The following is a 13,021-nucleotide window of genomic DNA, read 5'->3' on the forward strand; positions in this document are numbered from 1 at the left end:
CCTACGGCCAATTTAGAATCACAAATCAACCTAACCAGCATGTCTTTGGACGGTGGGAGGAAGCTGGAGTACCTGGGGAGAACCCACGCAGACACAAACTCCACACAGAAAGGTCCAGTCGGCCCATGGATTCGAACCCGGGACCTTCTTGCTGTGAGCCATCAGTGCTTAGACCATTACAATCACATTTAATTTAATGCACCACAGAAGTAAATAACATTGACCATCTTGTGACAATACAATGTTCTGAAACTTTTGGACCTGGAATTCATGTGGATGTTAAGCCCAAGTTAAGCCCAAATTATGCTTCCGCGTTGACACAGCGCGAGGGGGCGTACGGACCTATTACGTCCTTGCGGACCCCCGTACGTCCTACACAAGGGCCAGACGTGCAACTCCCCAAAAGTCCTCGACGCGATGCTCTATTAATTCTCGTGCCAAAAGTTATTGGAATGGTCTTTTTGATGGAATTAACTGGAAATTGGTTTGGATTTACTATAAAAAATATTTGATCAACAATAAAGTGACTGATGTTCATTATAAAATGATACACCTAATTTACCCAACGAACCATTTTCTCAAAAAATACAGACCTGATCTCTCTGATTCCTGTGTTTTTTTGATTTTATATACATAAATGCAAATGGACTGAAAGAAAACCCAATATACACCAATTTAAAAATGAAATGAGGATATATTTTGATACATTAACAGGACTAACTAACAGGAAGGCCATCCGGACTGTAGCTCTCTACAGAGCCTTGAGATCCTCACTGTGATTTTTATTTATTTTTATTTATCCACTTATATATATATATATATTTTTTTTTTTATTTTCTTATTTTCTCCACAAAGCCTTTGGGTCCTCTAATTGAGTCGAATATATGTACCCCATGTTCAATATTGTTTATTTGTCACTGATGATGAATTTAAATAAAGATTGAAAAAAAAAAAAAAAAAAAAAGTCCTCGACGCGTGTCGAGGTGACGCAACAGCAACGCAGCAGCAACGCAGCGGCATTGGCTGTGATTGGTCCGCTAACTACATCCGGTGGAGACCGCTTTTCCGGTTTCCACCATTGGTTTCCACTCATAAACACCGCCATTTTTAAAAAGTCTTCAGTTTGGCTGGTCTTTGAGAATGGACAACATGGAAGAGCGTCTGGCGGAGGAGGTTCGCAAGCACCCGAAGTGGAAGAATGTGAGGGACCGGTTCGTTCGTGTCCGAAAACTAATGTCGGCATGCAGCGGCGATGCAGGGGGGAAGAAATTCCCTCTTGTTGACCATACGCTCTCCTGGTTGAGCCCGCATATCAAACACCGGGCCACCTCATCGAATTTTCCTGCCAAGGTAAATATTTGTCTGGTCAACCTTTGTTTGGGCTAGCTAGCACACTAGCAGTCTCGTGCAAAACATAGCCTGTTGTTTTCACGGTGTGATAAATGATTTTTCAACAACATATATATAACTTTTGCCTTCATGGCTGTAAACTGTTTTTTTTTACTCGCTAGTAATCCGTAGGTAATCAAAAGCATTGTTACGTGACCATACAATGTCTGGTCAGCCTTTGTTTGGGCTTGCTAGCACACTAGCAGTCTCATCAAACCCTATCCTATTGTGTTCACCTTCTGTTTTTGTTGCACATTGTTTGAGTAGTATTCAGCTTTCAAGTTAATAGAATCCATACCATATTCAAAAACGTCTAGTAGTAGACCAGTTGTAATAGCATTGTTATGTGACCATACGATGTCTGGTCAGCCTTTGTTTGGGCTTGCTAGCACACTAGCAGTCTCATCAGAGTGCAAAACAGTATTGTGTTCACAGTGTGTTCAGTGCTTCGACTGATTGGCAATACAATAATATTGTAAAACTGTATGTAACTTTTATCTTTGTTCTCTCTTTACCACAGGCCTCACCCACCCCCACAGAATCCAGTCTGTCTCCGTGTCCTTTGTTGGAGTCTCCCCCATCGTCTGAGCCATCACCATCATCGCCTGAGCCTACCCCATCAACATCGCCTGAGACTACCCCATCAACATCGCCTGAGCCTACCCCATCAACATCGCCTGAACCTCCCCCATCAACATCATCTGTCTCCCTGCCACCACAAGAACAATCAAACAACGAACTAGTGTCTCCCCAGCTCCCCTGTCCACCAGCTGGGCCACCCCCAGGCTCCCCCGGTCAGTCTCAACTGCCCCGGCCATCCCTGGGCTCCCCAGGTCAGTCTCCACTGTCCCGGGTGGGCCAAAAGAGGAAAAGGAAGGACAATGACAATGATGAGTACATCAACCAGCGGTTGGCTGAGCTGGAGCAGCTAAAGAAGAGAAGAGCTGAAATAGAGGAAAGGATGGCAGCACCTTCAGACGAGCTCTCACGGTTCGGCCTGGTCGTGGTGGACATGCTGCGGAGGGTGGCGCCACAGTTCAGGTCTGGTTGTATGGACAATCTTAACATGTTGGTACGTGAAGAGATTAAAAAGACTGAAGCTGTAGCAGAGTCACAGCCTATGTAAATTCGAACATTTTGCAGGAGGCATTTACTGACAGGCATTTATGTTAATGGTAAGTAGTTCACTCCTGCAAGTTTGGAATCATTCCTGTTTTGCACTTGTATATAGCTCACTCTAACCTTTTTAATAAACTTTTAATACTTTAACTCTTATTGTTTGCACCTTGTCATTTTTTGCACAAAGACATAAAACACCAAGTTCTGAAAAATTGTGGATGTTTATTTACACAAGTTCAACACATACAAGCATCACTGTTTCACTTCTAGTACTTGACTTTCACAGCATCACTGTTCAAGTGTCCCACGTGAGACAATGTCAGCCTGCCATGGCACAGCTCCTTCTTGCGACAGAAAGAATCTTGTCAAGGCCTCCCGTACACCCAATGCAGCTGGACCAGAACGGCGACTGGTCATCTCTTGACGATTTACGGGTGTCGGGTTTGAATATCCATCCACCTCCCTGCGCCACTCACCAGGCTGTACCGTTCCGACAGATTCTGTGTCTGTAAATTGGGGTGGTGCATAGCGGCTTTCTGGTGCATTCGCTACGTCTGTGTAGGACAGGTAGTTGTGAAGAACAACACACGCCTTGGTGACATCCACAGCCTTGTCAGGTCGGAACTCAAGCGCCCGGCCCAGAATTCGCCACCGTGCTGCCATGATCCCAAAGGCGTTTTCAATGACCCGTCTGGCTCTGGAGAGGCAGTAATTGAAGGTCTTCTTTTCTATTCCCAATAGTCTCCCTATTAAAACAAATATTGCAAGTTAGGAACATGATTGTACCACAGTTACAAATATTTGACTATACACGAAAAGAGAAAATACAGCACACTCACATACATGAGATGTTATGGTTTTAAAGGTCAATGTAAAGTGTGTGGAGTATAGTCTGTTACATACCTCCATAGGGGCGCATGATATTGTTGTGCAGAGGGAAAGCAGCATCAGCGATGATCAGGTGCGGGGCCTTGGTCATGGTGCCAGGAAATACAGCTGGCGGGGGAGATTCAGTTTTTCTTTGAGCAACATTTCTCCAAATGTGCTGCGCTGGAAAATACCACCATCGCTCTCCCGTCCGTACCCTCCAACGTCCACCATGGTGAAGCGATATCTTGCATCACAAGTAGCCATGAGCACGATGGAGTGAGTTCCTTTGTAATTGAAGTAATCACTCCCGGCATTCGGCGGTGCCTTGATCGTGACATGCTTTCCATCTAAACTCCCAACACAATTTGGAAAGTTCCAGAGGTGCCAAAAATCACCAGCAATCGCTTCCCACTGGCTAGTAGTAGGACAGGGCAGGAATTCTGGACGTAATAGGTCCGTACGCCCCCTCGCGCTGTGTCAACGCGGAAGCATAACTTGGGCTTTAGACATGTAGCACCCACCTAGACCAGACCAGGCTCCACCCCATAGCAATGACACTCCTTGATGGCAGCAGCCATCCCCAGCAGGATGCAGTCTGACACAGACACACACACAAAAACGCTTTAGGAACAACTAAAAAAAATATGAAGAACAGCACAAGGTGTTGGCCTGGCCTCCAAATTCACTAGATCCTATAACCCTATAACACTAACCCTAACCCTGATCAAGTATCTGTGGGATGATCCACAGAGGCCCCTCCGTTCAACCCATAGGACCCAAAGGCCCCCACTAACAACCGCCCTGCTACCTTCTGCTCAAATAAAGACACATTCAGAACAATAATAACTTCACAAACATGCGGAAACAGAGCTGATTATTTGTCTCTGTGATTAAAGCTTAACAATGTCCCCTCAGGCACAGGAATACAAATGTTTTTTGTTTGTGTTACTAGTAGATAGTGTATCTGCAGCGTGTGGCTGCTATCAGCAAATGGAGCTGTTGTTTAAGGAACCTGGAGAGATAAGAAGCACTCCCACAGTTTCCTTCTCATTATTTTTATCACTCCACTCTCTCCCGGTGTATTTGCTGATCTCACACATGCATAAAAAACTAAAGGCTTGTCTGAAGTTAAGACATTTGGTTTGTTTGCATTCATGGGACAACAATGGCTGAGTGCTGAGGTGGAATACACCACTGAGGACCATAGGAGGGAGTGGAAATGTTCAATAAAATGGTTCCTTCTCTCATTCATGTCTTCCTAAATCCTTCTTAAACCTGATCTCATCTCCTGCTGCTCCACTGTTCAGACCTCCACCTACATTAGAAATCCACTGTGGGAATGTCTGACAGGATCTATGGTATAATCACATTTTCTGGTTTTCTTTATATATGTTGTTATACGCTCGCTCACAAACAAGTTGTTATAGAGTTGCTGGCTAACAAAAGAGAGATTACATTCAGATTACCATGGGATTAAACTGTGAAACCCCTCAGTGTCTCCTCAAAAGCCTTGAATTCCATCCTCTTCCTCTCAACTCGCTGTGTTTTTCTCTTCGGGTCATTCCATGGGACCATCGAACCTGTTCTGACTGGACCTTGGAATTTTAAAATAACCATGAACAAGTGTAGAATTTTTATATATTTCATAGCAAGACTATGTTAGACTGGGTCTGCTCCACCCTGTGACTGTAGATCAGTTGAAAAAGTATAGTTGACATTGAATTCAGTCTTTTTTTTCTTCAAATTCTTAGTGTCATGAATAAATTCAGAATTCTAGTGATCACATTTTGGATGCTAAACCAGTTGAGGAACTAAGCACAGGGGCAACTTCAGAGATTGACACACACACAGATTGAACACACAGCATGACAAATGGAAATGATTTATTGAATGGACGTATGACACGTAACCGTCCTCTTCACAGCCTACACTTTAACTGAAAAAGACATGAACCTTCAGACTTAACTTTAGATGAAGCTGGAAATAAAATTACTTACTAATGCAATCTGTATACTCACCTCTGCTGAACCTCAAAATAAAGTACACCAAACTGACTCACATGCTTTACCTGTGTTCCTCCTGGAAATGGAAACTGACTTTTACCTGCCTGTACTGAACATGCAAAGGGACAACTTCACATTATACAGTGATGATACAGCTCCATACATCGAACAGGAACAGGTGGTAAATAATTCTGGTGGCAGCATTCAATCAGCTATCACTCTAATAAAAACTGGCCGACCGCTGGCCTCCACCCATCGTTCTTTGAGCATTCCATTTAATGCTGAACTCAGCGTGAGTCTGTGAACGGCAGGGCCCACTGACATCATTTGGACACTTCACCGAGACGATGTGCACCCTGTCACCTGCAGCTCTTCATTCAACAGTTCTCACTGTGTAGCTGCTCCTGCTTGTTTCATGGCTCCTGACAACAGTTCAAAGTAACCCACTGTCAAAAAAATGACTAAATGATCTCTGTCTTGTTTTGCTGCCTTGCCTCTCAGAGGTTTCAGGCTTGAGGTTGTATAAAAAATTGCACTGAACTGAATTGAGTTGGTACCCAGCCTCTCTAAACCTCTCATATAAATACAGTCCTTTTATTAGTAGTCCATAGATCATTGTGTTACCTTGTTCTGTAATGGTTAGTGATCTGACATACATTTAAATGAAAACCTTCATTTACACTTTACATTTGTTGTATGAGATTTTCTTTTTCGGCCTGTTAATTATAGAAGTGAGAGCTGTAAGAGCCAGCAGGCTGACAGACTGTAGTGGATGTGTTTGTCTAAGATAAGAGGACAGCAGATAATCAATTTTAACCTCATCAATAAACACACAGGGAGACAACAGCTCCCACTGAAAATACCTACAGATAACAGAGAGTCAGGGGGCTGGACGCAAAGAAAGACCAACGTTGAAATAATATTAATTTGTTGGTGTGAGCCTGGTGGGTTTTGTTCATGTCCAGTATTCCATAACTGTTACATCCAGTGTCATATATGTTTTTAAATTTGTTTTTTAGCCCCGGGAAAATATCCAGAATCTCTTTTATTTCTCACAAATCAAACACAGAGCAACAGCGCCATAAATCTTTAATAAACACACAATGCCTACATGTTTATATTTAAGGACAGGAAGTCACATCAGCTCAGCTTGTGCAAACAGACAGTACACAGAGTTTAGAAAAGCTCTGCGTCTTCTTTTACAAAGAAAAATATCACATCCATAAAAATCTTATGTACAGCTTCCCTCACACACATTTCATTTTGTTCTTCTAGACACTGGAGACGCACAGGTGGCCTTCCACTGGAAGGAAAAGTTAAAAGAAACAGGGGCACACACACAGAGTCTGGAACTTTCTATTCCTGATGTGTCTGTTTGATCAGGATGCAAACTGACAGATTTTAGGAAATCTGTCAGTTTCCTGTCAAGATGTGTCAAGTCCACAATGTCACAGTATCACATAGGTTTAACACCAGACTTTCTGTTCAGCACCCCTTTCTTTAAAAAAAAAAATAAAAAAAATCCTCAGAGGAAGGGGAGCACAGGAAGCAGCAGTGTCAGATACAGGAAGTAGCTGGTTGGAATCATCCTGACAGCTGAGGAATGATACCAACGGACCTCCTCTGAGTCATCTGGAAAGTAGAGAGAGAGAGAAAATATTATTAATGATCGAATGCTTTCATCATGCCTCTGTGGATCATCCTACAGATACTCGATCAGTTTGGGATCTGGGGAATTTTACTTCTCCTGTGAGTGGTCATAATGTTGTGGATCTTCCGTGTATATAGATATATAATAATATTCTAGATCAGGTCTACTTTCTTTCATTTCCTTTTGCTGCAGTGACACATGTCAGGGATTATCTTATCTCATTGAAAAGTGACATGGAAAATACTGTATGATGTGTCAACTACGGCATGTGTGTAGTTTAAGAGGCGACGAACCAAATGAAGCCACCACTTCTTCAACCAAACAATATATATAGCAGAGACTAAAAGGGTAGAATGCTAGTTCGTTCAACTGATCAATAAATAACACTGCAGTCTAACTAACTTTAAATGTTTTGTATTTGTTGTACTTTTTTAAGCCCCACATTTGGAGTGTGTTTTGCAAAACCTGTTTTTGGAGTGAAAGTGGTCGATTAGCGTAGCCTTTGTATTCAAACGGCTTACTGTCAATTTGTTTGCGTGGGAGTTAAAGGGAGGAATGGTTTGCATTTTGGAATAAAAGCCTTGAACTGGAAATGAGGGGGCGGGGTATGCGGTCGTTCAAAGGTGCATTTACAATTGTTTCTCTTTGGAACACGGAAAGTGTGAACGACGCAGTTTTCGAGCCGACTGGTGGGCTACCGTTCCTCCATGTCTCGGTAGACACAAAAACGCATAGAAAAACAGCACAACAAATGGAACTCCCTCTCATCTCTGAAGTAAAATAACCATAAACACAGTCTGGGGTGGATTACTGTATCTCTCTGCAACACGCCTCCAAAATGGGTCTAGCAGAGGTCCACAGGTCCAGGTCCCAACTCTACTCAGTCTACCTCTAGTGTCTGATGCATAGAAAGTGTATCTTACCACAGTCTGTATGGAAAACGTGGGGGAAGCAGTGCAGGAAGCCATAACCACAGCGACAGTAGGAGCAGCCTTTCTGAACCCACTCCCCGTGAGGAATCAAACCACAACTCCTGTAGACACAGGAAAAAAAAGATGCAAATTACAGACACGAAAGAGTTTCAATAAAAGCTTCTTCATTTTAGTTTTGGGATTTGGCTAAGACCTCCATATTCAAAATTTTCCTTTCCTGTGTGGATGGATGAGTCCCATTACAACAACACAAATAATAGTTGTTTGACAATTTTACAAGGATACAACAATTGTGTTGGTGAGTCAAAAATAACCCCGAAAGTGTACTTTTATTTTAGTCCCAGTGCATCATTGTTTGGGTGATGTGAGTTTGGGATCAGTGCCTGACCTGAATGGTACCTCTTGTCTCAACGGTAGCTTTAGAAAAGGAATTGTACAGTATCATCAGACCAGGATGCAGCACTGTCTTCTTGTCGTTTACCTGATGCGCTGGTCGTACTCACAGCTCCTCCCGGTGAAGAATGGAGGGCAGGCACAGAAGCTGCCCAGGATACAGGTCCCCCCGTTCTTGCAGCAGCTACGGCTCTGCTCAGCACCTCAAAGATAAAAAAGACAGACATTAGAGCTGCAATCGACAACTACTGAATCTACTGAGCTACTTACTTCAAATAGATCATTGTACTTTGACATTTAAATCTTTCCTAAGTAGACTTCAACAATCTGCACCCTATCACGTTTGGAGAAGAAACTCACTTTGCACTGAGGATGAAACAATCAAACGGCTATGTGACTGCTCTCCATACTTCATTGAGTCAAAACTTTATGACTGCTAACAGACGAAGTAAATAATGCTAAGGTAACCATGGCACATGATCTGTGTGGGCAATCACCGGAGGTTGGTGAAGCCTTTCCCTGTCTGTATCAGTGAGATTAACCAGTCTCCATCTGGCAGCACATTCCTGTGGTGCTCTGCTTCACATCAGCAAACACAGAGTCTGGACAAACATCTGAAATTAACAGCAAAACACTAAAACTGAACGGCTGAAAACATCCCTAACTGTCTCGCTGGAGGAGTCTCAAGTGTGTTTTTAGCCAAAAAGGGGAAATTATATTTATAATTCTTATTGTTCTCATTTACATTTTAAAATACACTACTGTTTTTTACTCTGTGCTTTGAACGACTAATCTGAGTAACTCTGTGTTGCAGTTTTGAAGAATTGCTATTCTAATGCAAATACTGCAAGAACAGAAAAATACATTGCATTGTAATTGCAAGCAATTGGAACTTATTTCAACAGTTATCCAAAAAAGATAATTGTGCAGGATTAGGATGTATGTCATATAGACTCACAACATGATGTGATGGGAACATTCAGATAAATACATGTTGAACTTTATGTCTTGGTCTAAATTTTCAGGACAATGAAGAAAAGGTTTCTCTGCTTCACCATGTGAAATTCTTACTACAGTACAAACTATCTCTGTCTGTTTTGGGCAAACTGTCGAATTCTTTTCCGGTGTGTGCACCCCCCCGTCCTCCGCCCCTCCATCTGTGTGTGCAGTGCGGCGGCGTTAACTCACTTCCGGTGAGGCCGATGAAGGGCAGGACGGCGCTGGCATCCCGGTGTTTACGGTCCCCGCTGTTTGGTGAGCCCACCTGGGCAAACTGACCCAGGAAGTCCTGGGAGGTCAGTGAGGATTTCACCACCGAAGAAGAAGCATCAGCAGCAGCAGGGAATGACGGAGAAGGAGATGTTGAAAGGGAAACCTCTTCTCCTTCACAGTCTGAAATGCAGGAAAGTCAGGCTTTAGACTTGGAAAAACTTGATCACAGAGGGGGGAGAGGGTACCAGTCACCTCTGTACCACAACCACTGTACATCCCACCCAACTGCAAATGATACTGATGTGTCGATGGTAGTGTGGTGGATATTTGAGGCTGTGAAGCTATTTTCTATCAGATGGTTATCATGATATTAACCAAATGCTAAAAGTCCCTGCTAGTACGCTAAAACTGGGTCCCATCACTGGACCTGGCAGCAGGACAATGATCTGAACCACACCTAAACAACTACACAGAATGTAGTACTCAGCCATTAGAATGAATGTTTTGCAGCAGTCTTTTATGACTTCCTGTACAATCCGCTCATTTCACTTTTAATGCAGCTTCACACACAAACTCAGCAGCTAATTTGTTCATGTGAGAGCAGCAGTGCACACTACATGCAGATATTCTGCCAAATAAACAACATTTCTATCAGTGACTGAAAAATCTGACAGAATATTCAAAATGTTAATGCAATATACAAATCAATCATTTTGAAAATAAGAATAGACCAGATTTCAGGTGTCAGTTCAATGACTTTTCTTACTGTTCACTATAGAAGTTCAAAAGCACCAGAAGGGTGAGAAGAACTGACCTGAAGCAGCGAACTGGAGACACATCCAGGCACAGAGCACCATCCTGCAAACAGTCAAACACATTTAATGAAGTCTCAAAAATCAAATGACAGCTAAGACTCAAGTTCACTGATTCATTTTGTCTCCAGACTCACCTGAGGCTGCGACTCATTCTAAAAGAAAACAAAAATAAAAAAAAATATTCAAAACACTTTCTTGACCTTTCTCAGCTCACAATAAAACACGGAGGAAGAAACGCAGGATGTAACGGAAATATTTCCAAACTTTCTGTTTGCTCTTTGCAGACCAGAAGTGAAACTCTCCACAAATTAAAAAAATAAAAAAGGATCTGTGTGGCTTTACTTAAGTATTCCTACTCCTCCAGCGATTTGGGAAAAAAATGGATTAATCCAAACGAGAACCAGTATATCCTCCTGCAGTTGGTCCTCTCAGTCTCAGCTCTGTCTACTCTTGGCTTCACTTCTCCTCCAGGTGACTCTCCTAAAGGGGGAGGAGTCCGGAAGCCACGCCCACTCTCGATCGCTCTCTGTTTCCGTGTGTCTGGGTTTTAGTGAGCGCTTGGAATCAACAACTATGGAAACTGACTCAAAAACAAAAACAGAAAAGACTGTAAATTGTTTCATTCCAATGTTTTAGATAATAGAAAAGTTAAATATTTGATTAAAATGTTGTTTTTTTTCCCTGCCATGCCACTCAACAAGCTGACAAGAAGCAAGACTGACTTGTGGTATCTTGTCTCAGATTATTTACCTCTCATGAGAAATTTTCAGAGTTCACGTTTCTATTTTCAGGTCATGCTGTAAAGATAAATTAAATTAGATAAATCTAGATTTTTATTTATTTTAATCCCTTAAAAATCATATCATTCCTGTGAGTCAATCAGCCTGTTCAGTCAATCACTCAAACAGAAGATTATGGATATTTTCTTCTTCTTTTGTATTTAAAGACTGTGCCATCAAATGGAAACCTGTCCATTTTTGTATAATTTTTATATGACTGTCACCAGCACCTCATTTTTCCTCCTCCTCTCCTTCCTCAGCTTCCCTGCTCTCTTCTTGTTTCTCATCAAATGCGCCCCCACCCCCTCCACCTCTCTCACTGAGCACTACCACCCTTTCACCCCCACCCTGCTCTCTCGCTCTCTCATTTCATACACATGTATATTAAGCTCCCTCACCCTTCCAGTCTTACCTTCACATGTTAATGACCCTGCTGCTAAGAGGAAATCCACCTTAGGGGAGCATTCTTCACCGCAGACAACAACAAGGAACTTTTTATATTTTTTATGCACTTTTACATGCATACATACATACATTTCCCCTCAAACTCCATAAAAATACACCTATTTTAACTGAAATTAGCTTTGGGCTAACTATATAAAAATCAGGATAAATATCCTCGAGTTTCTGGCACTGATATCAAAGAAAACAGAGGCACTCCAATTTCAGTTTAGCCTGTTGTTAATATTGTGCATATATTTGAGTTTTTAGCCACAATTTTGGGGGAAATGGAGGAACAGTTGTCAGTACCTTAAAGATGGAAGACTGGAGGTTCTTGGACAGGGAGAGAAAGAGAGAGACAGAGGAAGAAAGAGCGAGAGGGAGTGTTACAATTAAGACTGAAATGCCTGGCTAGCGGTATTTCCTGGAAGAACTAAGTGTACACCTGATTCATATTAAACTTGCAAAGTTTAATCAGTTAATTTGTTTTTCACCAATAGACCGTGACCACCTCGGGATCCACTTTTAATGAGGCAGTTTATTGCAAAGATGTTATTGTGAATTGTCATATCAAAATGTCCTCTAGTGGGCTATTTGTCTTCCGCTGCGTTAATAATGATGCCTGAACTCAGTTGCTGACATATCCTTGTATGGATTTCCTCTATAGCTCCATGTTGTTGTGCTGTATGTTGATGATAAAACATTCTTTCTAGGAATTCATATGTTGAATATGGTTCTACAGATATAGTAACTGAATACCTGCATGTTTCTGTCTCTCTGGTGTGTCCTAGTTTCTGTCCTCATCTCTTCATTTGCCTCCACAAAATCTGCATCAAACAGTGCTGCTATTATCAGGGTAGATTTGGCTTTACAACATAACAGTCTTTTAATTCAGAGACTTATACTAACATCTCTATTAATATATTGTTTCTTTGAGCCAACGCTGTTTGTTGACACAGCAGTAAAATGATCAGATAGTTTCAGCTCTGATCATCTAAAAAAACTCAAACACGTTAAAGTTATTTCTCTTATTATTTCACACAAACAACCATATTCAAGCTATTTCTTGCAGCAATCTATCAGCACGGACCGCCAATAGAGTAACCAGAGTACCACTGCACCTCAGACCAGGAGCACCCCACCTACTGAACTCTGGTAATCTGTCCCTGCTTTGAGCGCAGAGGGACAATCAGAAGTGGAAATGGGTATTTAGTCATCTGTGCAGCATCACAATGTAGTCTGATCTCATGCTAATACACAGCAGGAGTGTCAGCAGCAGGAGGCACAGCCTGATCTGAGCACCACAGGAAATCTGCATCTGAAAGCTTACAAGCTGCTGGAGGACTCAGAGGGGAAGAGAGAGACACAGGAGAGCAAATCGAAATCATTAGACTTGAAGGTAAACAGTTAAAGTCAT

The 13,021-nt window shown here is 42.2% G+C and overlaps 1 protein-coding gene across 1 annotated transcript; it reads left to right on the forward strand.

The window, feature by feature from the left end:
• The first annotated feature begins 1,045 nt into the window (after positions 1-1,045).
• On the forward strand, positions 1,046-2,588 carry LOC311507780 (uncharacterized protein). The gene is made up of 2 exons (XM_084572278.1): positions 1,046-1,350; positions 1,910-2,588. The coding sequence occupies exons 1-2, from the start codon at positions 1,141-1,143 to the stop codon at positions 2,513-2,515; spliced, it is 816 nt and encodes a 271-aa protein (XP_084428404.1). The 5' UTR covers positions 1,046-1,140; the 3' UTR covers positions 2,516-2,588.
• The last annotated feature ends 10,433 nt before the right edge of the window (positions 2,589-13,021 follow it).

Source organism: Chelon labrosus, assembly GCF_963514085.1.
Source record: "Chelon labrosus genome assembly, chromosome: 22".
NCBI lineage: Eukaryota > Metazoa > Chordata > Actinopteri > Mugiliformes > Mugilidae > Chelon > Chelon labrosus.

What these genes read in the sequence shown, in the direction of transcription:
- LOC311507780 (XM_084572278.1), top strand. Translation starts at nt 1,141, where the DNA reads ATGGACAACATGGAAGAGCGTCTGGCGGAGGAGGTTCGCAAGCACCCG. An exon ending in CATCGAATTTTCCTGCCAAG is followed by an intron (nt 1,351 to 1,909) that starts GTAAATATTTGT and finishes TCTTTACCACAG; the next exon opens with GCCTCACCCACCCCCACAGA.